General features: G+C 53.6%; 1 protein-coding gene across 3 annotated transcripts in view; it reads right to left on the bottom strand.

The window, feature by feature from the left end:
* The window catches only part of AGAP3 (ArfGAP with GTPase domain, ankyrin repeat and PH domain 3), a 132,052-nt gene that overhangs the window by 90,315 nt on the left and 13,838 nt on the right, over window positions 1-27,899 (bottom strand). Inside the window, exon 1 of one of the 3 annotated variants that reach the window (XM_061346287.1) lies at window positions 2,811-3,666. The exons of the other annotated variants lie outside the window; for them this stretch is intronic. Within the exon in view, the coding sequence (XP_061202271.1) occupies window positions 2,811-3,651 (841 nt within the window). The 5' untranslated portion in view covers window positions 3,652-3,666. Of the gene's footprint in view, window positions 1-2,810; window positions 3,667-27,899 lie in introns of those variants that run through there. 3 annotated transcript variants of the gene reach the window in all.

Genomic DNA, 27,899 nt, shown 5'->3' with positions numbered 1-27,899 from the left:
AATGTGGTTGTAAGAAGGACTTCCAGAACTGTCGGAGATGCTGCACTCATTGCATGGTCCCTCTATGCACAAGGATGGGGGAGCAGCACTGAGACCATCCTCCTGGCTCTCTGGTGGGATGGGCTTTTTAGTCCTTGGGTACATCTACACAGCAGTATGCAGGGCTGGATGGGTATCTCAGCTTGCTGTGAACAAAAACTCCAGGTTCTGGAAAGCGGGTAGCAGTGCTGGGTTGGATCTCTGCCTGGACTCATACATCCAGCTCTTCCAAAGAGCTGATAACCACAACTGCAGCTGCACCCCTCAGGAGGGCGTGTTGGGACTGTATCAGCAGCTCTCCTAGGGCTAAGGTGGGCAGCAATAGCATAGAGAGCACCAAAGCTTTTGAAACTTCGAGAAGGTGTTAAAACACTCCTGGCCTGCCAAGCTGAAACAGGAATGGGGCAGAGATCTCCTTGAGCTCCCTCTTCCAGCAAGCCCATGTTGGAGCAGTATTAAGGTTCCGCACCTCCTGGCTTTAGAGGCTCGCAGCTCCCACTGGAGCAAGCCAGAGCTCATGGACCAACATGCTGAGTGAAGAGACAACAGGAAACTGCACGTAAGGTGGGACAAGCAACAGCAGCTTTGCTCTGCAAATTTCCCTGCTCCTTCTTCACATCTTGTTGGCCCCAGGAGGACACTGGCTGTGTACAGAAGCCTGGACCGCCTGTACTGGGTACCAGGCAGGCAATGGCAAAGCAGTGCTCTGAAGACCAAACCAAAGCATGAACTTTGCACCTCCAGCACGCAGGGCCTGCTCAGCCACAATGAGCCACAGACCCTGAAGCAGGTCAGAGAGGCCATCCCCGAGCTTGGGCCTCCAATATGAGCCACGGTGGCAAATGCTAACCACCCTGACAAGCAGTGATCTCTAGCTGGCTCCAAGCCCCCTGCACTGCTCCTCAGCGAAGGCTCCCCAGCAGATCATCGAATCACAGAATCAGCTGGGTTGGAAAAGACCTTTAAAGATCACCAAGTCCAACCATTAGCTCAGCACTAGTCCAGCACTAACCCATGTCACTGAAGGCCTCATCTACACAGTTGTGAACACTTCCAGGGATGGCGATTCCACCGCTGCCCTGGGCAGCCTGTTCCACTGCCTGACTATCTATTTTTCTCCAATATCCTCTGGAGCATCTTGAGGCCTTTTCCTCTTGTTCTTGGGAGCAGAGACCAGCCCCCTCCTAGCTCCAACCTCCTTTCAGGTAACTGCAGAGAGCAGCGAGGTGAGGGCCAAGGAAACCACCACAAGCCCTCAACCTCAGCTACTCCCCTGGGAATGCGGCCGCCTGGCGCAGCTCCTGCTGGAAGCCGCTGGCAAGCAGGAACAGGCCCCCCGCCGCACGGGCAGGGCCCGGCCCTCCCTGCCCGGATACACCCACATTCCCCAGCCATGAGCGCAGCCTCCCCTCGCCTGGGAACCTCCCGCCACCCAGCCAGCACCCAGCACCCGGCCCCGGGCACCCCAGCCAGCGGCAGGCCCCCTGCGAGGAGCACACGGCAGCAGCATCAGGGCCCTGTCCCTTTGCCTCCAAGGCAGCCTCAGCCACCCACCCACCCACCCAGAGCCTCCAGGGCTTTCCCCAGAACACAGCGAGCTGGCAGGAACAAGCCCCCTCAGCTCCATGTGTGGCAGCAAGGCTCAGGCTGCCAGCAGCGCTGCTCCTCCGCTGGTCCTTGGAGCCCAGCCATCCTGGACAGCATCCTGGCACAAAGCTGCTCCAGCAGCCGCTGCCTGCGGAGCCCACCAGCCCCATCTGCCCCTCTGGCACATGAGCCAAGCCAGGGAGCTGCCTCCAGAGCGCCTGGGCTCCGCAGCAGAGCGATGGAAGCCTGAAGAGGCTGCCCTGCCTCCCTGAGTGCAGCAGCTCCCACCCAGCCCAGCCCCAGCGCCATGTGCACAGGCCAGTGCTCAAGACCTTCAAAGCCTATGGATGCTCCTCTCGCCCTCCAGAGCCTGCCCAAGGACCCGACAACCCCTTCAACTGCCAGCCCCCATCACGCTGCCCCACACCCAGGCGAGCACGACCATGATCCTGAACACACACTCCTCACCTCCACCTGGCCCCAAGGCAGACCCAGGCAGCACCATCGCCCTGACAGAGCCTGGTACCAGGGAGCTGCTTACATGAGGGAGGTGCAGGCACATTCCTGTGCTCCACAAAACCCACACTTGCTGCTCCGCACCTCCACTCTGGCAATCTCCCAAACAGTTCAACCCTTGCTCTGGAGCCCAACAGGACCCCTCCACCCCTCCCATGCAGCTTCAGTTCCTTCTGCTCCCGCAGGGACAGAGCACACAGCTCAGCTCTCCCTGCCCTTGCTGGTATAGAAAGACCTGGGACACATTGCTCAGCTCCCAGGTGTCCAACCAGCAAGACAATCCAGACACTCAGAGAAGCTGTGGCTGCCCCATCCCTGGCAGTGTTTAACACCAGGTTGAACAGGGCTTGGAGCAACCTTGTCTAGTGGAAGGTGTCCCTGCCTGTGGCAGGGGGTTGGAACTGACTGAGCTTTAAGGTCCCTTCCAACTCAAACCATTCTGTAACTGATCACCCCCAGCTAGCCACGCTGCAGCTCCTTCAGCACCAACAACAGTGGTGGTGCCCACGGCTGCTGGAGCATGGAAACAGCCCCATGAACGCTCATGCTACCTTGCTACAGCCAAGCTTTGGGAAGCACAAACCCCAGCGAGCTGGAACGGGGCACAGCCACCCATCCCCACAGATCCCACAGGCGCAGGGGGCTCTCGCCAGGCCAGAACCACTTACCCAGTGCTCGCAGCGGACCACTGCCCAGGAGGACAGGCTCGGCACCACCGTGGGGGTTACTGGGGCACGCGCCACTGGTGCCAGCGCGCTCTCGCCTTCGGAAGCGGCTCGTGAGGAGCTTCCAGAGTCCCCCGGGCTGCCCGGCATCAGCGTGCAGCCTGCCCCCAACCCTGGCCAGCTCCGGATAGAGCAGGTCCCGCTTGCTGGGGCAGGTGTGCAGGGAGCTGGCATCCCCTTCGCTCTTGGTGCGGAGACGCGCGGGGCGCAGGAGCCCCCCTGACTCTGACCTCCGCAGCTCGTGGCCCCGTCGCAGACGGAAGCTGAAGCTTTTGCGCAGGGAGCTGAAGTTCTTCCTGGGGCCGGGGCTGCTCCAGCCGCTGCCCCCAAAGAGATTCCATCGGCGGCTACCCCACAGGGAGCCCCCGCGGAGGAAGCCGGGGCTCTCGGGGATGTGCGGCTGCCGGGCCGAGGGCAGGAAAGTCATGCTGCTGGGGCGCGGGCGCTGCGCCCCGTCGGCGCCGTCGAGCAGGGACTCCGTGCCCTCGCCCTCGCACTCTCCCGCCGGGTCGGGCTTGCGGGGCGAGCGCAGCCTGAAGAAGTCCAAAAGGCTACCGCGGGCCCTGGCGGGCGGCGGCGGGGGCAGCAGGGCCCCGGCCGCCAGCCCGTTCCCCGCCGCGCAGAAGCTCTTGGGCCGCCGCCGCTGCTGCTGGGCGGCTTTGAGGGCGGCCTGCACGGCGGGGACGCCCTGCAGGTCCAGGGACTCGCAAACGCTGACGGCGCGGCGGGGGCTCGGCCGCGGGGGGCCCCGGCCCGCTTCGCTCCAGCGCCAGCCCTCCGCCATCGTCAGCTGCGGGGCTGCCCCATGGCCCCGGGCCCCCCGCCGCTCTGGGCCGCTGCCGGTGCGGGCGGCCGGCCCCGGGGAGGCGGCGCAGCGGGGCCCCGTACGCCGCCCGCTGCCTGCCGGCTCCCACGCCGCGCCGGCATGCCCGGGCCGCGCTCCGGCGCGCCGCCAGCGCGGGGCTGGGCCCGCCCCGGAACGGGGCCGCAGATGGGGATGGGGCCGGGGCCGCCGCGCCCGGCCTCGCCCTCCCTTCGCCGCCGCGGGCACCGAGCCCTGGGCGAGCTGGCGCTGCCCTTCACCCGGTGCCGGTACCGGGTGGCGGCTCTGTTACAGCCCCGGGGCAGGGCCCTGTCACTGCCTGGCCGCTCGGTGCTCGCGGCGGCAGCCTGCACTTTGCAACGGGGAGCGGCGGCGCTCCCGGGCGGCCCGCACCCGCCACGCCGCGGTGCTCGCCGCCCGGGCCGGACCCTGTAGAGGCAGCCCCGAGCCCCGGGCAGGGCTCCCTCGGCTGCCCGCACCGCCCGGCTGGGCCGGTAACGGGCAGGGTCAGGTGTGACCCAGGAGCGACCCCCCTCCGTCGCGGTGCAGGGCTGGCAATGTCCGCCAGGGGGCGCGGCGCCACCGCTCGCCGCTATCTCCAGTCGCCCTCCCGCGGCGCCGGCACCGAGACTCACGCACACACCCGCACACAACCCGGGCGGCCCCGTCCCCGGCAGCGGCGGAACCACCGCGGGCGGAGCCCGGCTCCCGACTGGCTCCAGAGCAAAGCCTCTTCCTCCATCACACACTGCATGGCTCAGCTCTGGCCCTCCTGCCAGAGCCCCCCACTGCAGCACCCGCGCCGTCTCCTCCCCAGCACCCCCAGCCCTTGCTGCCTGCAGCAGTCCACATGGGGCCTCCTCCTCTCTTTTCCCATTGCGTTTTCCCTTTCCCTGGCTTCTTTCCCTCCCACTCTGCGATCCCTTTGGGGAGGGGACAAAAGAGATGCTTGAGTCCCCCTTGTTTTTCACACTACTTTTATCTTTATGGAAGCCCTGCCTGCTAAACCAGCCTTCTGCCTCTCAAGGCCTCTCCAGGACTGTCTTCATACCAGCACCTCATTTTCCCTCCTCTTATCCAATCTTTACTGCCCTGACTTCCAAAATCCCACCATCTTTTTGGACTTGCCCCCTCTTCGATCCCTCATCGCCCTTCACAGTATGTCCCCACCATTTCCTTGAGCAACACCCCATCTCCTGCAGTTCTCTGTGGATGCATCCAGACCCAGTCATTGCCCACAGCTAAACCCCACCTCAACACGAGGCACCACCAGGTTCAGCCTTTCCCCTCTTCCCACGGCACAGCCTGCACCTCAGCCAAGCCCCTTCCTCTCTCTCCTCCATCCTCCCCTAAGCACACAGGTTCCACCACCACCCTGTGGCATAAGCAGAGCCATCATGCAGCAGCCTGCTCCCTTGGCTAGAGGTCCTTCTCTTCCCTGGGCACACGGAGCAGCTGCCCACTCCGAGGAGCAGCTCACTGGTGTCTGTCCTCACACTCCATCAGTGCTTCTTGGGCAGCAGACAGGCACACCCAGTTCCCCTCCCTCCCAAGCCAAAGGGCACCAGTGTCTAAATGTGAGCAGAAGGCGCCTGACAACCCGCCAAAGCCACAGCTCTGCCATCTGTGCCAGGGTCACAGGAACACACAAGCTGCCAGACTGGATCCGACCCTCATCCACATCATCTGCTGTCCTGTCTCTCAGGAGCAGGCGCACTGCAGCGAGGAGCAAGGAATTCTGCAGAAAGCAATGATGAGAGAACGTCTTCCAAAGAGCGCCGAGCACCAGACGAGCCTGCCTGCAGAGCCCACGGTGTCTCTGCCACCGGAGATGTCAGAACCGATCGCACAGAGCGATCCAGACACAGGTAACCAGCCCATGGGCAGGGAACCAGACCGGTAACCTCACAAGCTCCTTCCCACCCAAGCTTTGCACAGCTCCATGCTCCCAGGGATTGCGAATTGCTGCTGTAATGAAGCGGAACCATCTATATTCATCCCTTCCCAAGATCCTGGGTTTAACTTTTCCTCTGACAATGCCAGATGGTACACCTTCTATGTGAATCTCATCTTTTTTAATCATTCTGGCAAGTTCTGGGCTTTCGGTATCACTGAATCACAGGAATATCTGCTGGAAGAAACGCTGTACCACACACTCCGCTACCGAGGCAGGACGAGACACGTGTGTGGATCACCCTGACAGGCGTCTGTCTGACCTGTCCTTCACAGCCTCCCTGAGCCAACTGCAGCACTGCACCATCCTCACTGCTCGGCCTCCTCCTCCTCCCACAGTCCTGTCCGGATCCCCTTGCCTGCACACAATGACTATTACTTCTGCAGTAACCGTACAAGCTGTGCACGAGAGGAGGCTTCATTCTTCCCACAGCCTCAAGCGTACTGGGAAACAGAGAGCATTCCCCACAGCTCTCAATGTCTCCTTCCCTGTCCCACCAAGGACTGCATTATAAAAGCTATTACTGTTTTTAATGCATCCCCTTCGATCCTCTACGCTTTGTCTACTACCTTTATCTAAATGCAGTGCCAGAACCTGGGCACAATACTCAGCTGGGGCCTCCAGCAGCACTCAGAAGAAATACACATACCATATCCATATGGCTACATCCCAAGAAGATATTGGTCTTTACTACATTAACAACATAATGGTACTTTTATCTAATTAGCCTGTTACGAGGCAAAGGTTTCCACATGCTACATACATTGATTTGATCCCTTTGGCATTATTCCTACAGAAAGAACAAAAGACATAAAACAGAATGAAACGGAGTCTCAGATACAACATGTGGGGGCAGAAGACTGCAGGGAGGGTGCTTACACCTAAAAAAGGTCTCAAACCCCATGAGATATCAACAGCACATGGGCTTTGGCTGCCTCTTCAACCAGTATGGCTGAAACAGTGACTGATGGAGGAACTCTTCTGAGAATGAGACCAGGAAACCAGAAACCACCAGTGTTTCGAAACAGCCACTACTGAAATATGCCCCACGCACCTTTAAGCATCTCTTAGGCAGTTTACTCTATGACTATACCAGGTTTGACTGGTGCTGTGTGCGTACCTAATGCAAATGGAAGGTTGCAACTCCACCGCCTGGTGGGAAGACGGGTGCTGGAGTCCCCTGTGCCACGCAGAGCTCCGGAAGCAGACGAGCTCCAAGAGCTGGGATGTAACAGGGACACTGTGCTTGTGCAATCTTGACCCAGGGCAGGTGCCTGGGGACAGAAGCAAGTTAGTCCTTACCAGTACTTTTATGAGTCACACTCATGTTCCAAATAGTATGGCAATGAACATCTGGCTTAGATTAACAAAAAGCCATGAGAAGCTAAACAACAGCTGCACTGGAAGACAGTCCCAAAGTCAGGGAACTTTCCACTGCTGGCTGGGCCCAAATGAGCAGCTCAGGGTGGAGCCCTGAAATGGAAAAAGAGTCTGAACCGTGACTGGTCAAACGCTCCATTGCGCTCCTCCAGACCTGACTGGCACTGGTATTTCTGCTCCAGCTGTCTGCAGATCCAGAGGTTTTGTTGCAAGGGGACATTCAGCCTGGAGGATGGGATGGATGCATTCACTGTCCCACCTGGCTCTGAAGGTGCTCCTCCAAGACTAGGAGACCCACTGCAGCAAGCCACATGGGCAGCACCAGAAGAGGGACTGGGACTGCAGCGTCTGAGAACACCTCAGCAGTTGGGGATGGAGGGGTGAGGTTCTCAGCACAGAGCTGCAAGTTCTCAGCACCCTGGCAGCATGCAGATGCCAGCAGCAGACTGGGACTGGACAGACATCAGCCAGCCCTGGGGACCTACATGCAAGCACACTGTGCCTGCAGTGGGGCCATGGGCTTAGTGCCACCGCCCAGGCCAGGCTGTGGGATGCGCAAGGCCCCCCGGCACACAGAGTCCAGCCGGACCCATGTGATGTCGGCGTGAGGCTGGAGCAGCAGAGCAGGAGGGCTCCATGCAGTGCCACCGGCTGAGCCCATCCGCAGCTGCAGGAGGGCCCCGAGCGCAGTGCCAGGCTCTGCAGACCAGCTCCAGCCGGCTGGGCCGCGCACCAGGAATACTGATGAGGCTCTGCCCAAACCGGGAGCATCAGCATCCGGGGCCGCGGGCTCCGCTGCCTGGACATGGGGTGCGCAGCACCGCAGCCCCGCGTCACAGCCCCGCTGCCAGCGCGTCAGCAGCGCGCCACGGACGTCCTTCGGGAGGCGGTGGGGAGGGCAGACCCCGCAGGAGGAGGGCGGAGGAGATGGAGGCGTTTCCCTGACCCCGAGCAGGGGACACTGTCGAGAGCTGAGCCCAGCCACAGCCAGGCTATGGGCTCTGGATGCTCAGCTGCGCGGCTGGTCATCCAGCACAGCCAGAGATGTAAATCACAACAGCTCCACTGCGATAACCCCTTCTGGTCACTACAACCAAGCCATTCACAAGAGATAAGATCCCCACATCTCTACTGGCAAAACATCCAGCAGTCCCCTGCAAACCCACAGGGTCTTAGACTGGAGAAATGAGGCACTGCTCCACATCTGAGCTCTGGTAAAGCCCTCAGTTCCCTGCCTGTACCCCCCTTGCAGCCATGGCCTCTTGAAGAGAGACAACTCGGCGCAGGCTGGTGCCTACAGTTTCCATGGCGAGAGGAGAGGCAGGCCCAGCCAGCAAACAGTTAACAAAAGCCAGGAAGTAAACAGAAAAGGCACATGAGAGCCTGATTTCAGCATCAGCTCTCTCCCTCCTCCCACACACGCTGCACACCCCCAGCTCCAGTCCTGCCTGCAAACCTGCCACTGCTGATGAGGAAATTACCACTTTCTCCCCACTGGGATTCACAGTGATGAGGCAAAACCACGTCCTTCCTACACGCCGTGAGGTCATGCCCATGTCACCCAAACCTCCCCATACCACGCACAAAGGACACAGGCACTCTCTTGCCCACCAAGGGCAGCTCAGCACCAAATCCCTGCCATGCTGCAGACCCCGCAGCCCCATGCCAACACACACTACAAGACAGATACAGAGATGGCTCTTCCTAAGGCACTCCATACCCCAGTGCCAGAGGGAAGCCCTGGAAGGTAACACTCTCAGATGTAATCTCCCTGGCTATCTTCCTGGTGTAATAGAAGATCAAGGCAGCAATCACTTTGCTCATTAAAACACCCCCCAGGCACTTGTGCAAGCAGAGATGTTAATACCAGTGTCCTGGTATTAACATCCAGTCTCAGCCTCTGCTTAGCTGCAGTTAGGCTGGTACCTCCACTCCAAGCCAGCCTCACCAGTGCTGGTACCAGGCTGTTCCCAAGCTGTACTTACACAGTCCTTTGTGCTCCTCACCCCTGGAGATGCTCAAGCAATGGCTGCAGGTATGAGCAACGTGATTAGGCTAGGTACTGTGAAATACCCTCAGTATTTTGAAATCCAAAGACAAAAGCACATGGGAAAAGTCGGGATGAGGACTAAAGGAGACATCTTCATGTCCTCAGGCTCAGCCCTTGCCCTGCCTTTGAAATCCCATCCATAATCACAGAATCATAGGAAGGTCTGGGTTGGAAAGGACCTTAAGATCATCCAGCTCCAACCCCCTGCCATGGGCAGGGATACCTCATGCTAGATGATGTCGCCCAAGACTATGTTCAGCCTCGCCTTGAACACCGCCAGGGATGGAGTATATAACACTTCTTTGCCAGCCTGTTCCAGTGCCTCACCACCTTCACAGTAAAGAACTTCTTCCTTACATCTAACTGGAAATTACCCTCTTTAATCAGTTTACAACAGCAAAAATCCTCTAGCTTATTGCAGAGCAGCAGAGGAAGGAGAAATGAAGAAGTCTCCCAAGGAGGGAGCTGCACAGGGAGCAGCTCCTCTTGCTGCTTCCCCATCAAGCAGCGGGCTGAGGGTGGTGCTTCCCAGCCTCACTGGCCAGGATGGGGCACCAGGACACCCACACAAGGCACTGTGTGAAGTGGGGAGGGAACAAAACCCTTCCTGGGTACCAAGAACCTCAAAAATCAAAGAGCCCTGCCCCACAACCAGGCAAACCATGTCTTTTACATGTGACTGCATCACTGTCACCTCCACACTCCCTATGGATAAGGGACATTGGTAGACCTATGTGAAAAGCCCCCAGCCTGCCAGGTCTGCCCTGACTGGATGGACCCCTGTCCTCAGGGCCTTATCGTTCTGTTGCACGTGGCATTGCTCAGACACCACAAAGAAAACACACTGGAATTACAGGAACAGCAGACACGGGCAGACGGGAAGAGTGGGAAGGCACTCTGCTCTGCAGGAAGGAGAGGAGCCCAGAATCCCAACGGGGATGTTCCCAGCAGAGCTTCCCAGAGCTATCTGACACCAGCCCTCTCTGGAAAACACGCAGAACAACTACACTGTAAGAAGCCATGGGAAGGTTTTGTCCTCCCCTGTTCCCTCCAGGCACCTGCTCAAGAACAAGAGAGGAGGTAAAGGAAGTAGTTTTGAAAAACAAGCTAAAAAGCCAGACTAATAACAATCTGAGATGCTCACATGGAACTAAGCATCCCAACAGATGCCTTCAAATACCATTTTACCTCGTGATTCCACCTTGTCATCCTCCAAAGGAACAGCTCAGTGACTAAGAACATCAGCACACAAAGGCAGAGATTGTTTTGCCACAAACAACAGGAGTCAGCAGTGAGAGCAGCATTAGCAAACTCTTCTGTATCACACCTGATGCAGGGTTATCACAACACTCTAGCCCCTGAAGTTCTCTGGGAAAGAGAAGAGCCAGCCTCCTTCCTGCAAAACAAACCCTGGAGAGTTTTAGTTTAAACTCTCACCAATAACTGTTTTAGAAAAGGAGATGCAACTCTCAGGATGCCAAAGCACGTAGATGTCACCTAGCATACAAACAGAACATTTACAACATGGTATCGATGAGAATACACATTTCATTAAACCCACTCACATCTTCAGCTGGTGCAACAAGGACCTTGGAGCAAGCCAGAGCCAGCCTCCTGCCTGCAGCGCTGCGGCATCCTGCAGCACGTGCTGAGCCAGAGCCCCCGCTCCAGGCTGGACCAGTGTAGACATCTCGTGCTCCCACCTAGGTACAAGTGTCCCAGGCTCCGGCCCCATAAGCCCAGAGGCAGGATTCCTGCACAGGGCTCCACCAGCGTGACGGCATCTCCTCCCTGCCACACGCGGCTCACTCACCGGGGCACAGGGAAGCTCCTTTGATGATCCATGGATGCTAACCGTCAAGTTCAGTTCTGATCTCATTACCTGACTGAGCTCAACTTCAGATGGGCATCCAAACGTGCACCGAGCCATTCAATCATGAGCCCCAGCCGACAGAAAACTTTAGGTTATTTGCAGAACATGAACTTCAACAAAACATTTCATACAGTGAAAAGGGAAAGACATCACTAACATGAGAAAGGTGGATATTAGTGCACCAACTGTGACATTTTCATCTACAGATTAAACAGACCAAGTGCTTTCAGGTCATGGACCTGCCAACACTGAACTTTCAGTACCTCTGGTTGCTTGTATCAGGGAAAACAGCTGAATTTTTCACTGCAGTGTGCAGGCTGTGACCCAGAACTGCCTTCATGTCCAGGACACAGGAGGTGGCAAACACGACACTGGTGCTGCAAAGCAGGTCAGGGGATCCTGGGAACTGCAGACCAGTCAGCTAACATCCGTGACAGGAAGATCAGTGAAAACTACGATGAAGAACAAAGCAAGCAGAGGCATAGATACATGTAATCTCCTGGAGAAGAATCAGTAGGGATTTTGCCAGCAGCAGTCACACCGCACAGGAAGACATCACCTCTTTTGAATGGTGACTGAAACCATCTGAACTCAAGAGGTGAAGCTGGTCCAGCTGCACTGGGGACATTCAGCATCAGCCTGACCAGGTCCCTCCACCTAGGGCTTTTGAGTTTCTCTGGAAGAAGGGGAGAGGGCGGAGGAGCAGCACTGGGATTCAGAGACAGCCATGCCCATGGAGCACAAGACGAGCACCCTCACAGCACAAGCAAAATGTGGGTGCTGAGGCAGCCATTCTTGGCCAGGCACAGGGCCCTTGGCTGTGATGGGCAACTTGGCCACAGCCAGATGTGTAATGGCATGGAGGAGGAAGTACAGGGAATGAGAAGGAGAACCATATAAAATCCATGCTTTACCCCCACCTTCAATGCCATGTTCTGGTCCCAGCTCAGCAGAAACACAAAGAGCTTCCAATGAAGCAAACAGAGAAGGATCAGCCTAAGGAGGAGAAAGCTAAGGGGGGAAGGAGGGTAAGACTCCCAGTCCATGATCTGATCTCCAGGACACAGGTAAGAAAGAGAATCTTCCAACAGAAGAACTGAGGAAAGTCAGATTAAACTGACAAGTTTCAAAACAAAGGGAGGCATTTCTTAGGATAGGATAGGATAGGATAGGATAGGATAGGATAGGATAGGATAGGATAGGATAGGATACGACAGGACAGGATAGGATAATGACTACACTAGACACACCATGCTGCCAGGTGTGGACTCTCTGACACAGGGCATTGTGGATACTCAAAGTTTACCCAGTTCAAAAGCAGTTAAACCAAATCACAGAAGTCAATCTAACCAGCAGTATAAGATGTGAACCCTACCACTGGCACAGGAGTCCCTCAGCAACACACCACTGGATGCTGGGTCAACTAGGAGGATATTACTGTAAGCTCATCTTGGTTTCATCTGGTTCCCATGGCGTTTGCCTTCAGGCATCTTATAAGAGGAGATGAGGCTAAACCGAACTTCGGTCTGAATCAGCATAATCTTCCTCAAACAGACCCCCGGTTCCTCTGCTCACCCCATAACCCTTTTCTGCTCCCATTTCCATCAAAGTCCTCTTCTCCACAATGGGCATCATTCAAAGGCTCCTGGAGGAAACCTGTGCCAAGCCTTACACCAGGACACTGCTGTCTGCACATCACATACTCTCCCTTATATACCCTACGGCTTCACTTGGCATTTTGGTGCCAAGTGCCACTCTAAGTCTCTTGCTGCAAGAAATGCCGAAGCCTAAACCAGCCCAGGCTATGACCTCAGAGTGAACAGTGCAGTACAACTTGAAGGGAAACCAGTACCAAGTAAGAGGAAATTCCCACTGTGTTTTATCAGCCTGGCACTCTAAGCACACTTTCTCTGTAAGCCTGGGAGCCTCAGACTCAACAGCTTCCAGGTAATGAGTTCCTCAAATACCTCTGGCACTGGGGATCATCCTTTCCTCACAGCAGCAGAACAAGGGGAATGGCTTTAAGCTGACAGATGAGATCTGAGGACGAAGTTCTTCCCTGTGAGGGTGGTGAGGCCCTGGCACAGGTTGCCCAGAGAAGCTGTGGCTGCCCCATCCCTGGCAGTGTTCAAGGCCAGGTTGGATGGGGCTTGGAGCAACCTGGTCTGGTGGAAGGTGTCCTTGCCTGTGGCAGGGGTTGGAACTGGATGGGCTTTAAGTCACTTCCAACCCAAAGCATTCTGTGGGTCTGTGATGATGATGACTTTTCAAAGGATGTCAGAGAGCACCCAGCACCCTGCTGCTGTTTGCTGCTGGCATAGAGAGGAGGTGACAAACATGGGACCAAACACACCTTTAGCTGTGCTCTATTTTTTAATCCCACTTTAGTGTAATCACTACCGGTGTTTTAATTAAGCTGTTCACCGTGACAGTGTGCAAGCAGACACTGACCGCACTCAAGAGGTAACAGTTACTTTGCAGATCAGCTCCTGGGCTCTCAGGAATGACCAGCAATGATTCAAGCAGCTCTGGAGCCTGCACCATTGCTCCCAGAATGGGAAGAATAACCCTGCTTTCTGGCTAAATGGTAGCTCGTTAATCAAGCCTTCTGCAGGAGCAACTAGCCCAGCCTTTCACACGCTTCCCTCAGTGGTTTCTAGCCCTAAAGCAGCTCTCTTCCCAGCCAACTAAATAAATACACCAAAACCACCACCAGTGAGGCAAAAGGAAGAACGCCCCCAGCCCAAGTCTCAGCCCAAAGCTATATGCCACACTTCAGAGACCCACGAAGTGCCAGGACACCAGCAGGGGCATTCCTACATTTCTCTGGGGCATCAGGGATGGAAAGGACATGCAGGTGTTGCAGAGGCAGCAGCCTGGCACAGCTCTCCAACAGACAGCAAGCAGCTCAGGAGCACTACCAGCCCCCAGCCTGGTGCTCTGCTCTTCTCTCTGCACCCATCTGGCAGCCAAGAAGCCTGGAGAGCAAACACAAATGCCTCTGAACCAGTGCCCACCCCATGACCCCCAAACCAAACCTGCACTGCAAACCAAAGGGTGCAAAACCCAGCTCACTGTCAGCAAGAATCAGGGGCCAAGGCCCTTGACTCAGCCCTGGCTGCTGACCCTCCCTCTTCAGCAACCCCAGCAGTTCCTCCATGACAGGCAGTGGGAGAGGGGGGCTCAGCAGCACTGGCCAAAGCTGCCCCAGCCAGGGCCAGCCCCACAGGGAACCCAGCTTATCCATGCAGAGCGGTGCCACCAGCCAGCGGGTGGGCACAGCATCAGGCTGAGAAGAGCGCTGGGACACAAGGAATATGATCCAACCCTCACCCACCTGCCTGCCATGTGATCTGCACACCCATCGTGGTTCTATGGGGCTGCTGCCTCACCCAAATGAAATGGGTCCAGCACTGAAGGGGATGATCTAACCACCCAAGAGCAGACAGCTACGACACGAGGAAAGGAGGTAGCCCTCCCTGTGAGCCCCAGAGCTCCTTTATGCCCTGGCACAGCACCCAGCTGCTGATAATCTCCACCAGGCTGGTGGGAGGGGACCCCGCAGATGCTGTCCCAGATGGGCTGACGGAGCCATCCATGGTTTTATCCTGAGCTCATGATAATCCTAAATCACCCACGGGCTGCAATGCAGCAGCAGGAGAGGAGCTCTGTATCCTTACACTGATGGAGTGCTTGGGAGCTGGACACCATCACCAGCAGGTGAACGAGGAGCTACCACAGGCAGCACCCAGAGAAAGACCGAAATGGTACCAAGCACCCTCCAGTTCTTGGAGGTGAGCTCCCTCATTTCTGGCACAGCTTAGGCAAGTGCATCGGAAGGTAACTTCGATTCAAGGGGTAGAGCTCGAGAGGCAGCAGCTCCCACCTTGCTGTTGCCCACACGACCTTACCTGGGGCCTGAGCGTGCGTGTTCATTCTCAGTAAGGCAGTGCTTTGTGGAAAATATACAAGCACATAATTAAAGGCTGCATCAAAACTCATATGCAAAAGAGCCCAAATTAGGATATAAAATGTAAATTTTCCCAAGGTTGGCTTTTGGAGCCAAAGTAATATTTGCTGGGTTTTAGTGCAGTTTCCTTGTGAGCCATTTTGTATGCCTTTTTGTTTTATGCAAAAAAAGATTATGTTTTATCTAACTGTTACCAACCCTTTTCACATAATCCAGACAGCCTGAACTACAGAACTGTAGAACCATGACACAGCCCCTGCCAGCTGAGCTGTGGATTTGGATGCTGGTCATTGGATGGAGACTGCAGCCCAGGGAAACTGGTGATGCTGCTAGAGCCCCCCAGCTGCTGTGCTCCTGCTTTATTCCCTGTACACGCACCAGCTGCACCAGCCACAGTGTGCCAGGAATTCCTCCCAAGTACCTCCACCCCACTGCCTGCATCCCTGCTCTGCAGCACCACTGCTCCTGCCTGATGGAGGTTGTGTCCAGCCTGTGCTCCTGTGGCAGGAGAAGCTCTATAGTGTGTGGGTCAGGCCGAGCACTCAGCAGGCAGACCCCTGGAGCAGCCCCACCATGCCATTCCTCTCCATCAGCACATACCATTACATGCACCAGCAGCCAGGCAAGCAGAGCTCTGTCTGACATAGGCATTTCAGGTTCCTCCCCAGGGCCTCTGCACAAAGACCAAACCATCATCAGACAGATTACAAGAAGAAAACAAAACGCAAGCCACACACAACAGAGGGTGCTGGCCTCCCACCTGCATTCTCATGTTCTCACAGGCCCCCAGAGGCTCCTACCACAACCACAGATCCCTCAGCCTGGGGATGGTTCATGCTCCCAAGGGAAGCATGCACCCAATGGTCCCCATGGGAGGGAGCTGCCTCCACGTTGCTCTGCCCCATCTCACACCCACCCTCCGAGGAGCCTGACAGGTCCCTGCTGCCTGGCTGCACAGACGCGCACAGGAAAGCTTCAACCACACTGGCACCCATGTGAACTTCCCGTGCGGTTGGGGCAGGAGGTGACAGCTTTGGGTGCCCTCCCCATGCCAAAACTGGCTGCTGTTTAGCAGGGAGGACACCAGGATAACCAGTCATACCAAACCATACATTGGGCCAGCAACAGGAACTTGCTATGTTTGAGATCCCTCTTCACACAAGCACCCCATGCTGCTGGTGCCTCGACAGTCCCACACCAGCCACCCAAAATGTCCCTGGCCTCTGTGCCGCAGGCAGCACGCAGGACATCCTCTGTCCACTAACCTCCCACCAACCCACGCCAGGGACATGTATCTATGCCCCCCTCACCCCTGAATTACTGCCCTCACCTCTCCAAAACACGTGTCTTATTTGCAGACGGCATCTTTCAGCTTCAGCCTCTAATCATCTGTGAAAGGAAGGGACTGCTCCCCTAACTCCGATCAAATAACCTCTCCATAGTGTCTGTGACACAGGAGGGCTGCTCAAGTCCCCTCCTGTGGATACATGCCACAAGCCGGCCACTAACTCACGCGTCTTTCTCAATCCCCCTGGTTTCCCAATGCTTTTCCGCTGGTGTGCACACAGCAGAACCAGGCACTGTCTCAGCCCAGCCTCTACGTCCCCCACCAGGTTCCCTACAAATGATCACACACACAGAGAATCCACGCTACCCCTCTGTCCTCAGCACTGCGCTGGAAGCTCATTTTCCACCAAGAGCCCAGTTCCTCACATCCCCCCAGCCCCTGGCTCTCCAGGCAAGTCTCTCCCTCTCCTCCACCAGATTCACCCATGTCCCTCACTGCTGGGATTCCTCCCTGTTTCACCACTTTACATAATCTTTATTGATTCAGTTACCATTCTGGGTTATATTTTTTCCAGCAACCAGTATGAATGCTTAATGCTACAAGGTGAAGAACAGCTCTCACAAAACCCATCACACACCTAACTGCTCAGATACCAGTTTTATTTACAGCTACACACCGAGGTCCTAATTCTTACTCCATTTTACTGGTTTCACGTTGACTATAGACTCGTTTCTTCATCAAAGTTCACTCTGTCCTAAACCAGGTATCATAAAGAAGTCTAAACATCTTATTTCATTATTAATACCTGTACCTAATCACTCTGTGCTCAGGAGTTGTCATCAGCGATATGGAACACAAATCCCATCAAACATGCTACTTGGCACTCATTTCCCCTCCTTTAATTCTTCATTAATTCAGACTGTGTCAGCCACTGTGCTCTTTCCCAGGGATCGATATCAGGCTAACTGTATCATAAATACCTGAGTCATCCCATTTATCCGGTTAGAGGCTGGCACAGCATTAGCCAGCTCCAGTCTCCGTCATCCTCTCAGGCGGGAGCCACCAAGAGGTCAGAGATCAGAGAGCTCTGCAGCAGCTCCCCAGGGCTCCTGGCTGCAAGCTACCCAGAGCCGGGAATCTTCAATACCTGATTTTGGTAGCTGCTGCCCAACACTGAACACCCATTCCAGGGAAAGCATTTCATCTCCCCAAACACAGGATGAAAATGCTTACACTCCAAGGCTACTGACAACCCACGCACTTTAGCCAGCCATGGACCAACACTGTAGTTAAAAAATAAACCTCATAATTCCCAATTGCCACTAACCAAGTTGCATGCAGACTGCTCCTCGCATCTTATTCCTTCAGTTCTCTCACTTGCAGTCTTGGCTTACGTTCCATAATATCAACTTTTTCTCCGTTAACGATTAATTCTGTGACAGTCTTAATTGTTCAGATGTGCCACCTCTTTTGTGTGCCAGCCTGAATCCTGAAACAGCACAGCCTTCTTCATTAATTGTGGGCTTTGGGTGCTTTGGGCACAAACAAGACATTCTTTAGAAATGAATAATTATTGCTTGCATTTGCTATTTATGTTCTTTCCCCTAAGTACTTCGGCTCATTATTTATTTATTTAGTTTAGCTCTGTGACATCAACCCTTCTAAAACAAACAGTAACCTGCGAGTGCCACACAAACACCATCACCAGAAAGAGCACTGCATCCCTGCTCAACCGTTATGGAGGGAGAAGGAGTTGGGGAGCTGCACTGTGAGGGGAAGGAGCAGAATGTCCTGCTCTCCATTACCCATCCGGGGATGATCCAGTACTGAGGACAGGGCTGGCTGGATGGCTCCACAGAGATCACTTTAGTGGAGGCGCAGCAGGAAACACTGCTGGGAACCTCGTCCAGGAATGCCCAAGGCTGGCACTGGACTGGTACACTGGAAAGGCCATAATACCAAACCTGGCAACTTTGCCATCCACTGTGAAGTGCTGCTCACATCTAAAACTGCAGTGTGATCAGAGCACCAGAACATTGCCTGGCATGCGCAGACAGATGCAGTGTAGATGTGGTGCAGCGGCGGTTCCCACCTCCACCTGCTGTCTTTGTATCTCTTTCAATGTGGTTGGTGCTGCACTGTTCTGGGACCAAGTTGAGAATGAACAGCACCGAGCCACCGAGGCTGGAGGAAGAGTGATACCAGGGAGCAGTGCAACCACTTCCCCATGACAGAATGCTTCTGAACAGCAGGAGCTGTTGGTGGAGGGAATGGGGATACCCAGGGCTGGATGCTCACCCTGGAGGAGAGGCTGTTCAGGGCTGGCTCAGCCCAAAGAAGAGCTGTTTTCAGCTCCCCATCACTCCCTGGGGTGCTGGACACGGACTGAGCCCTGACCCTTCTTTGAGCAGGCAGGCACACTATGGCAAGCATCCAGGCAGGGTTGGCATCGCAGTAAATACTGCTGTGCTGCCCAAGGGCCACAGTGAGCCATACTTCAAAGACTGAGTCCCGTCCCCCCCCCATTCCCTGCATCTGCCCTCAGCTGCCCTTCAGCCTTCCAGCACTGTGGGCGAGGACTGAGCAAGCACACCAGCTACCTGATGCCTGGAGAGATCACTGCAAAATTCAGGAGCTCCGGGTACTGAAGCACTTACAAAGGCAGCTGTGGATCCTTACACTCAGAGCTCCCCTTTTCCCTGCACTGAAGCCATCAGAGCAAACACGCATACAAATACAACATTCACTCCATCTTTAAACATCTTTGACATCCAAGGTCTCCTTGGCCAAACAACAAACCCTCCCTGAGCCAAAGAGCTGCACCACAAGCTCTGGTGCAGGCTGGGAAGTCCTTTAAGCAGGAGAGATCTGCAGGGAGCCACTGCTCAGCTCTCCCTGTGCCTTCCACACCAAAACCTGCCCCTTGTGTCAGGGAACAGCAGCACCGGAGACCACAGCATGTTCCCCAGGGCTGCGGCTTCCCTCCTTGGGAACCTGAGCTGAAAGGATGCACAGCTCTTGGAGAGGGCACATAAAAGCCACTGGAAAAGAACCACAGTGGTGGTAGCACCTCCAGGACCGGGGTCCAGCGCACAGCAGGACTCAGCTGCAGGCCCCATAGCACAGCACTGCCGGAAGAGCAGCAAACAGGAAACCTGCCCCGGCCTCGGACATGCAGAGGGACAGCCAGCTGGTTGAAAGGAACTTCAGAGAAAGAATAAATTACATCAGGCTCAGACAAAAGGCTCTGGTTCACAGAGAGACCTTTGCTTGGCCGGATGGACGGAGCGAGTCTCTCGGCAGGCAGCACATCCTCATTCTGCTGAAGCTCAGGCTGTGGCAGCCCCACAGCTTCAGGAAGAAGAAGGTGCTAGAACAAGGGCAGTGTTTGCAGGTAAGCACGGAAAGAACAAAACCACCAAAAGAAAAAAATCAGATCAGCTCCAAAGCATGAGTCAGGATAGGAGAAACTAAGACAAAGCATTGTGAAAGGACCTCAAAATCCTGAGTAACTGGGTGACAGAACAGTAGGTGATCAATGTTAAGTGGCATACTCAGGAAAAAAAGTAATCTTATTTTACATACACAATAGGAACTCCAACTTCTTACCACTCAAAATCCGAAGGTTATTCTAAACATCTCTATGAAAACATCAGTTTGCTGCTCAGCAGCAATGAAAGAGCAGAGTTCTAGCAATTACTAGGAGGAGGATGAAGAACAAAACGGGGACCACTGCAATGCTCTCGCCCCAATCCACAGCGTGCCCATGGCTCACAGCTGTGCACCACTCGAGTGCTGCTCCTCACCCTCCCCAGCGCTTCTGACCCAGATCTCAGAAACAGACAGAAGGGAACTAGAAAAGGTACCGAGAAGGGCAGAAGCTGATCAAAAGGATGGAACAGCTTCTGTACAAGGAGCCTGAAAAAGGAAGATGGCAAAGGGGGAATTAAGTCTTCCATGTCAGGAGAAGAAAGCAGGCAGCCACAAGGGAACAATTTGTTCACTGCTTCTCCCAAAACACAAACTAGAGGACATCAAATCCAATTAATCAGCAGGCAGGTTCAGAGCAGAAAGAGCTCTATTCATATAAAACATCAGTAAGCTGTAAAACGCCTCATTGAGAGATGCAGTGATGCTAACACCCGCTCAGCAGATGATGAGGCAAATTCAAGGACAAAAGCTCAGTGCAAGGCTACGGAAACACAGAGACACTGCTTTGGGCTCAGGAAATCCATGTCAGACAAACGGCTCCATGCTGGGAGAACGAATGACCAGCAGCCCAGCTCACATCCTGGCCGCTGGGCACAGGCTGGGTGGCAGCAGAGGACAGGGTGATGATGGGCTGAAGAGCCCAGGGAGCCCCTTTCATGATGGCACTAAGAGTGGAGTCGCCTCTCGTCTCCCCTGTGGGCCTCTGCGTGTGCAGGGCCGCTGGCAGCACGTGTCATTTCGGCTGTCAAATAGTCACCGCAGCAGCTCAGAACCAGGGCCTGCAAACTTTGCCAAACTAACTATTCAAGCTGAAATTTTCCATGCTTGCTCTCTGCATTAGGCTGGTATTTTTAGAAGTTTCAGCAAAAGCAATTCAGACATTTCCAAAAATGAGGTTAGGGAAAAATATGGTAGCTTTGCCAAAGTTGTACATTTTTCCAGCTTCGGCCGAGTTGCTTGAAGAGCTGATGTACCTCCACAACTCAGACATGGAGCCGAAGCAGAGCGGCTGGCTCAGGGTCATCCTTCATGCAAGATCACTTTTGCAGTCTGTGAATCTGATACGAACCTGGGGGGGAACAACCCCTTTGAGAGTTGCTGTTCACACTTCTCTGTTTATACTGCCAGATGCAAAGAGACCCCTTGCTCTCATCATAAAATCATGGAACCGTTTGAGTTGGAAGGGACCTTAAAGATCATCTAGTTCCAACTCCCTCTCAATTCAAACTAATGCAGAAGGAACCGACACCAGGGAAGCAATTCAGCCTTTGGCTCCCACACGTCAACAGCTCAAGCTGAAGATGCACAAGAGCCTCCACTTGAGGCTGGGCTTCGCCAAGACACAGGCTGCAGCAGAGCAGTTTCTATCTTGATCTGCTAGATGGCTTCCTTGCTGACAGCCTAATGAAAAAGGAATTTAAAAATACAAAGAAATACAAAGGCGCTTTTGATTTTAGCACTTCTCAATTTTGAGTGCTTGATTTATAATTTTATCACTGTTGCTTAAGTTTACTTGAATGCAATCAAGTTGCATTAGAAATGAAGCCAGGCTTTTCAGCTGACATCAAGGACTCCTACTGAATCCTCTGCATTTTGTCACTGATAACAATTACAAAGACAGCAGAGATCATCCCTGTGCCATTTAGCTGCACAGTACAGGTTAGAAAAACCCACTCAATAAATCCAGCATCAAAATCATCTCCTGTAACATGGACTTTGCAAAGAAATACCAGGCTTTCACTTGAGGCCTTGCAAGTGTATACTGCATCTGTAGTGAAGTTATTCCAGTGGTTACATACTCTCTGACAAAAATGAGTACTTTAAAGGTGAATCTGTGTAGCTTTGGGCTCTGCCCAATGGGTCACATTCTCTCTTCAGCTTCTGAATTGATCTGATTGCTTTTAAACCCTTTACTATTCTATTAGCTGTTTCCCCCAGGCTTTGAATGATTTTATGGTGCTTTTTTCCAACTATTCACATTAATAAAAAAAAAAATAGACATCAAAATTCCATATTGTACCTGATGATGGTCTTGTCAAAGCCATAAAATCATTAGCCAGTCCTTCCATGCCTGCAAGGTAAGTTCTAACCTCCATTAAACGCCTGTATAGCAGGGCCCCACAGAGGGTCTCTCCCAGATGACCCCAACGATTAGGATCTTCCACAATCTTAACACAGCCAGACTCAAACACATCTCCTGCTGGGCTTTAAATGATTTATCATTTTATGTAATCCCTGGGATGAGCTGGAAATTAGTGCGGTATTTGTTTAATATCTTTCTTACATTGTATGGTGAATAAAATATTGTGCCAGCTTTAAAACTGCTGTGGCTACAGAGGAAAGGCAGTAAAGGTAGAAATACAGACCACCTGATTAAGTAACTGAGAGTTTACATGGGAGAGTTTACACAGAAGTTACACTTGGTACATTTCTGTGATGTCTCAGTACCCAAAGGACAAAGGAGCAATTCCCAGGAAGGAACAGTCTCCTCTTCCCTTCTGACAATGCACCTCCACCCACAGGAGACCACGGCAGCTGTGAGGTTGCACTCCAGATCAGCCCAAAGTATTGCTGCCTTGGACACGGAAACAGGTGAAACACCAAAGCCAGGACACTCAGCAAGGCAAGGCAGTGGGACGACCAGGGAGAGATGGGCTGAAGGGACCAGATCTCCAAGCCAGCTAAGAACAGATCTGCTCTGGAGACGCTGGTTTCCATGAGGTAGCTCTGCAGGGAGATGCTCTCTGCTGAATCCCACTAGCCTGAGTGCTCCTCCTGCACTAACACAGGAGGCTAGCACAAAAAGAAGTGGGCCCCATCACATCTTTACCTCATCCTCTTTTCAAGCTGAAGTCAAAGACATCTGTGTTTTGCATACGTACATCTGATATAGTCACCCTCAGTTCTCCTAGTCAATGAAGAAAAACAAGCACTTTCGGCACTCAAGTCATGCAACCTACTTTGCACTCCCACTTCAGAGGAGCCAGAGGGAACTGACTCAGTGGTGTCAGCTCCATCACAGCCACCAAACGCTGAGTTAGACAACTCCCCCAGCTTCTGGATCCCACATCTCCCTTCAAAGATAGCCTGCTCAGCTGACATGGCATGAGCAATGCCACCCCTTGAGGCACCGGAAGATGGCTCTGTCAGGATACTCAGGGACTAAGCAGGGTTTTCTGGGCCACCCTTCTGAGAGCAGGTGCACATATTTCTGTGTAACAGCAGGTTGCATCTCCCCTTGCAGTGGAAGCAGACAAGCACATGGTACCTCAGAGCAGCAATCATGGGAATGAAGCAAGAGCCTGCAGCTCCAACAGACTGGAGCGCTCACCACCCAGCCTTACGTGTTAATCACAAGATCACTCCATTTCCATGGAAACAACAGAATTAGAGACTTCAGTTTAAAGACAATTACCACCATCGGGTATTTAACTGTTAAACCTGCCAGCACTCCCATCTCCAACGCCAGGAGACATCGCTTCCCCACACCACTGCCCCACCAAAGGCTGCATAGTGACAACACAGCCAAGCCACTCTCCAGCCCTGCCACCATGTCCAGCCACGTTCAGGCAGCTCCATGCCATTGGTATTTACTCTTGCTTCACTTACCAGTCAAGCATCCAGAGAGCTTACTCTGCATCAGTCCATCAGGAGATGAAGTTCCTGACTGACAGCAGCTGAATCCAGCGCTTGCTTGTACGTCGTCGGCAGCTGATCTTGGCCAGTGTACAGCAATCCTGCTGACCAAGGCTTCCCTGATGTTTCAGCCTAGAAAAAGGCTTTCTGTACTTGTGAGTCATTCCGCTAGTTACTAGATAGCTTCAGGCACCAGTATGAGTACCAGGCGGCACAAGAAGAGGCTAATGCCTCCTCTTTCACCTGACACAGCACAACACTGCAATTGTTACGGTCAACCTGAAGAAAGGGCGCTGGAGAGCCAAGGTGCTAATTACTATCGCTAGCAGAGGGCTACCCTGTCCAACCCTACTGTCGTCACTCCACCTTGCAGCCACAAGCCTCACTTGAAAACAAAGCTGAGGACCCAGGCAGCACCACAAGCCTTCTGAAACAAGTATCCCGGCTTGCAAAACATAACATCAGCCATGATACTGGTGGCGCGATCAAGGCTGTAGAGCTAGATCAGGGGAGCTACCCACACCCAGGAAGCCCGCAGGTACACAGAGGCATCTCCCATGAGAGACAAGAGCTGTTCCTCTGTGTTCTGCCCAGCCACAGGCCCACTTTGAGGTGTCACCTCTCCAGACTGCTCTCTTGGTGCTCTCATGCCTTGGCATCACTGTGGTCAGCATGACTGTTAGCTAACAGGTCCAGGGAGTCTCTCCTCTCAGCCATTACACCCGAGTCCAAGGACCAAATTGCTCAGTCCACCTCTGATCACACGCCATCACACAGACAAACATGCAGACAGTGGATAACATGCTAACGGAGAGTAATTTCCCGCAACACATGAATTCTGCTGCCTTGCCCATTCCTCGAAGGCACTGAAAACCTGACCATGAGTCAAATTCCTGCCGTGATTATAACCATACTCCTTAAGCACCTGCTGCCAGGTCAGGGCAGCAATGTCCCAGTCTCTAAAAGATCAACTGGTCACCCACAGAAATCCTACCTCTGCTCCAAGACAGTTCCAAATTGGAGAAGATGGAGAGAAGTCATATTCTACAGCAGTCTGTGGGTATGGGCCTTGCTCCAGGCACAGCACACATGGAGCCATCTCCACCCTTGGGCAGGCAAAGCTCTGCATCAAGACACAGAAGCATGGCTTCAAACTACACCTACAGCTAATGTACCATGAAAGCTGGGTGTGCTTCAGGACAGACTCCTTCAGCCTCTGGACAGAACTCCCTGGATACAGCCATACATGCCTGTATATCTGGCCAGCCAGGGCTGACACCCCTCGGCTGGTGGAGAGGAGTGGGCAGTGGGTGGCTCTGGCTGGCAGTGGCAGTGAGTCAGGCACAGGCAGCACAGCACGTGGGAGTCTGCCACTGAGTCACCAGTGTGGAGACAGGCTGACTCACCTTGGACACAGCGCTGCAGATGGACAGATGGATGCTGGCTGCCCAGCACATGCTGCCACAGCAGCTCCAGGCGCAGGTTTCCTCCCTCATGTGCTCTGCTGTTCTGCTGCCAGCAGATCCCCAAGGGTCCTGGTGTCGGGCAGAGCGCTGATCCAGCAGCACTGTGAGCAGGAGATGTCCTGGGCCACCAGCTGTGCTGCAGGGACACGTGCCAGTGTCCCTGCCACGGTCCCCATCATCTGACCCCAGCTGTGGGTCAGACAAGCCCTTCCCCAGCCTGGATAGGCACAAACATGGCAATGTGCCCTCAGCGCTGGGACACACACCAAGGGGACATCACCTGCCTGGTCCCTCTGACATGCTGCCCTCTTCAGCTGGAGGAATCTGCACACCACCTGCTTCAGCAATGAATTAACCTAAAATCCCATTAACTGTGCATTTATTTTAGTGTGCCACCTAAATCCAGCACCCGCCACTGCCATTTGGGACTGTCGGAATTAGCTCAAGGAGAGGAAGGGACATGAGGCTGGGATCAATGCTGCTGAGGAGCATTGTGGACCAGGCTCTGCCAGCAGTGGGACAGCCCTGGACACACAGACAGCCCAAGACAACAGGGAGAGCAGGAGCATGACACACCACTTGCAAAGGAAACAGGCACCAGGGGGCAGAGGTGGGGGCTTCACCCACTGACATGGCCCCAGCCAACTCGCATGAAGGAAGGCACCACCTCAGCAGGGGCTGTGGGCATAAGAGCAGCTTCTTCCCGCTTATCCCAGAGAAGGCGGCATGGGATGCAACCAGCTTTCTAAAGGCTACCGTGCTCTGCCTAGGACCAAGAGGCTGCTGGAAATAGAGCCCACAACCCCGTTTCAGCTCCAGCGCTGTTCATGGCTACAAACTCTGAGCCTGCTGGAGAGCCTCACATGGGCTCTCAGTGACAGAGCCCAGCTGGGGCCTCTTCCAGCATCCCCACTGACCAGGAGGTGCAAAGAACAAGTGCCTGTGTGCTTCCGATTGTCTTAGATAATGAATGTACCTATGGGACAATTTCACAGCAAGAAAATGGGATTTGGCATTCCAGGTCTGAAGGGGTGCTTGGTTTCATCTGTCTTTTCATTTGTTTGGGGCTTTTGTTGTTGCTTAGGCTTTTTACATTTTCATTATAATTTATCAGATAGCCAAAAAGCCAAAACTCTATAAAGGTGACAACTTGACTAAAAGACCTGAACTAACTTAGAGGCTAATAACATCAGGGTAAGAAATGGGGGAAAAAAAAAAAGAGGAGGAAACAGATGTCAATAAGATCTTGAACGCAGGAAGTATCAAAACTTGGTATAGGAAGCTGAAGACTTCAGGAAAAGAAGTTTTTCAACAATGCTAAGTACAACAGGAAGCAGCTTTGCAAAATACGGTACCTCCACAGAGCTCCTGCAGGACAGACACAGCAAGAAACCACCACGGCAGATAGCAGAGAGCAACAACTTCAACGTGATGGTCTTAGAAAGAGCGAGCTCACAGAAAGGATCACTCTTCTGCTCCTGCTGATTTTTAATGAACACTGAAATAATGGAGATGTTCAGGAATGACTGAAACAGTGAAGGTACCTCATTACTCTGAAAAGAACACACAGACTCCCCCAAGCAGCCATCTGAATATGAATCCGCTACAAAGTAAAGGGAAGGATTAAATGGAACTGATTTTCTTAAAACAGAAATTCAAGTTAGAGATCTGATTTCATTCTTCCAGATGTTTCAAGTGGTGCCGATAAAGACAATTGTCTGTTTGCATGAAGATATGACTTATGACTATACAGTATTTCTATCATAAATTCACACTTTGTGAAGTCAGTAATGACACATGCAGTCACAGTAAGAGCTGACTAAATGACTGGTCTCAGAAAAAAAACAGAGGGACTTCACACTATTAGGTAAGCGATGCTATCTAGTGATACTCTAGAGCCACCCTAGCAATATGGGGAAGCTCCAGACAGCTGGGAAAATGCTCTTGCTATGCCAGTCTCTACAACATGCAAGGTGTCTAATGCCAGGACAACCAGCTCCAGGATCCCCTGCAAGGACAATGCTCTGCATCCTTCTGGAGGCCATTTCCAAACATGGGAGTAACAAGCAGGTAACAAGGAACCAGGATCTACCATGGCAAATCATCCAGGATCACCCTGGCTGCCTCACGAAACAGCTGAGCTGAGGAAATACAGGCTTGACAATAGGAGTAAGGGTGGGCAGGAACTGCCTGAACCATCAGGCTGAGGGCAGCAATCAATGGCTCAATAACCATCTGTCAGGCAGTAATAAGCAGAGCAGCCCGCGGGTCAATATGTGGCCAGTATCATGCCATACCTTAATCGACCACCCATGTAATGACAGAGTGCACCCCCCCACAATAATGCTGACCCAAGAGGGCGCAGGTGGATATGCTGAACAACAGAGCTCTAATGCACAAATACCATGAAAAGCTTGGACTGGGTGATGAGAAACCTCAATGAGCTCAGCATGGAGACAGGCAGATGCCTAGGTTTGGGGCAGACCACATCCTCAGTCACTTCAGGAGAAGCATGGTCAGCAGACTGACGGAGTCTGTCCTGTCTCTCAGCACTGGTGAGACTGCACCAGTCTGGGGCTCCCTAGTTCACGAGGGATGTTATAAAACCAGGGACGGTCCAAGAGATGGCCACCAAGCAGTGAGGGGCTTGATCTACACGGTGACACTGAGGAGATGGGCTTCTTCAGTCTGGCAAAGAGGAGGCAAAGGGCTAATCTAACAGTGGCTTTCATCTACACGAAAGATGTAGTTGAACCCTTCTCAGCAACAGCAGACAGTGCAACAAGGGACAGGAGCCACATGTCATGGCTTTGGACCACAGAGACCAAGTATCAGAAAAGCTTCTCCACTAACGGAGTAGCTACTGCAGATACATGCTGTA

The sequence above is a fragment of the Neopsephotus bourkii genome, unplaced genomic scaffold (genome assembly GCF_033783945.1).
Source record: "Neopsephotus bourkii isolate Nb327-2 ecotype Australia unplaced genomic scaffold, CSIRO-AGI_Nbou_v1 NB_272, whole genome shotgun sequence".
Lineage (NCBI taxonomy): Eukaryota > Metazoa > Chordata > Aves > Psittaciformes > Psittacidae > Neopsephotus > Neopsephotus bourkii.
The sequence above is the reverse complement of the archived record's forward strand: the minus strand, read 5'-3'. Positions and strand labels throughout refer to the sequence as shown.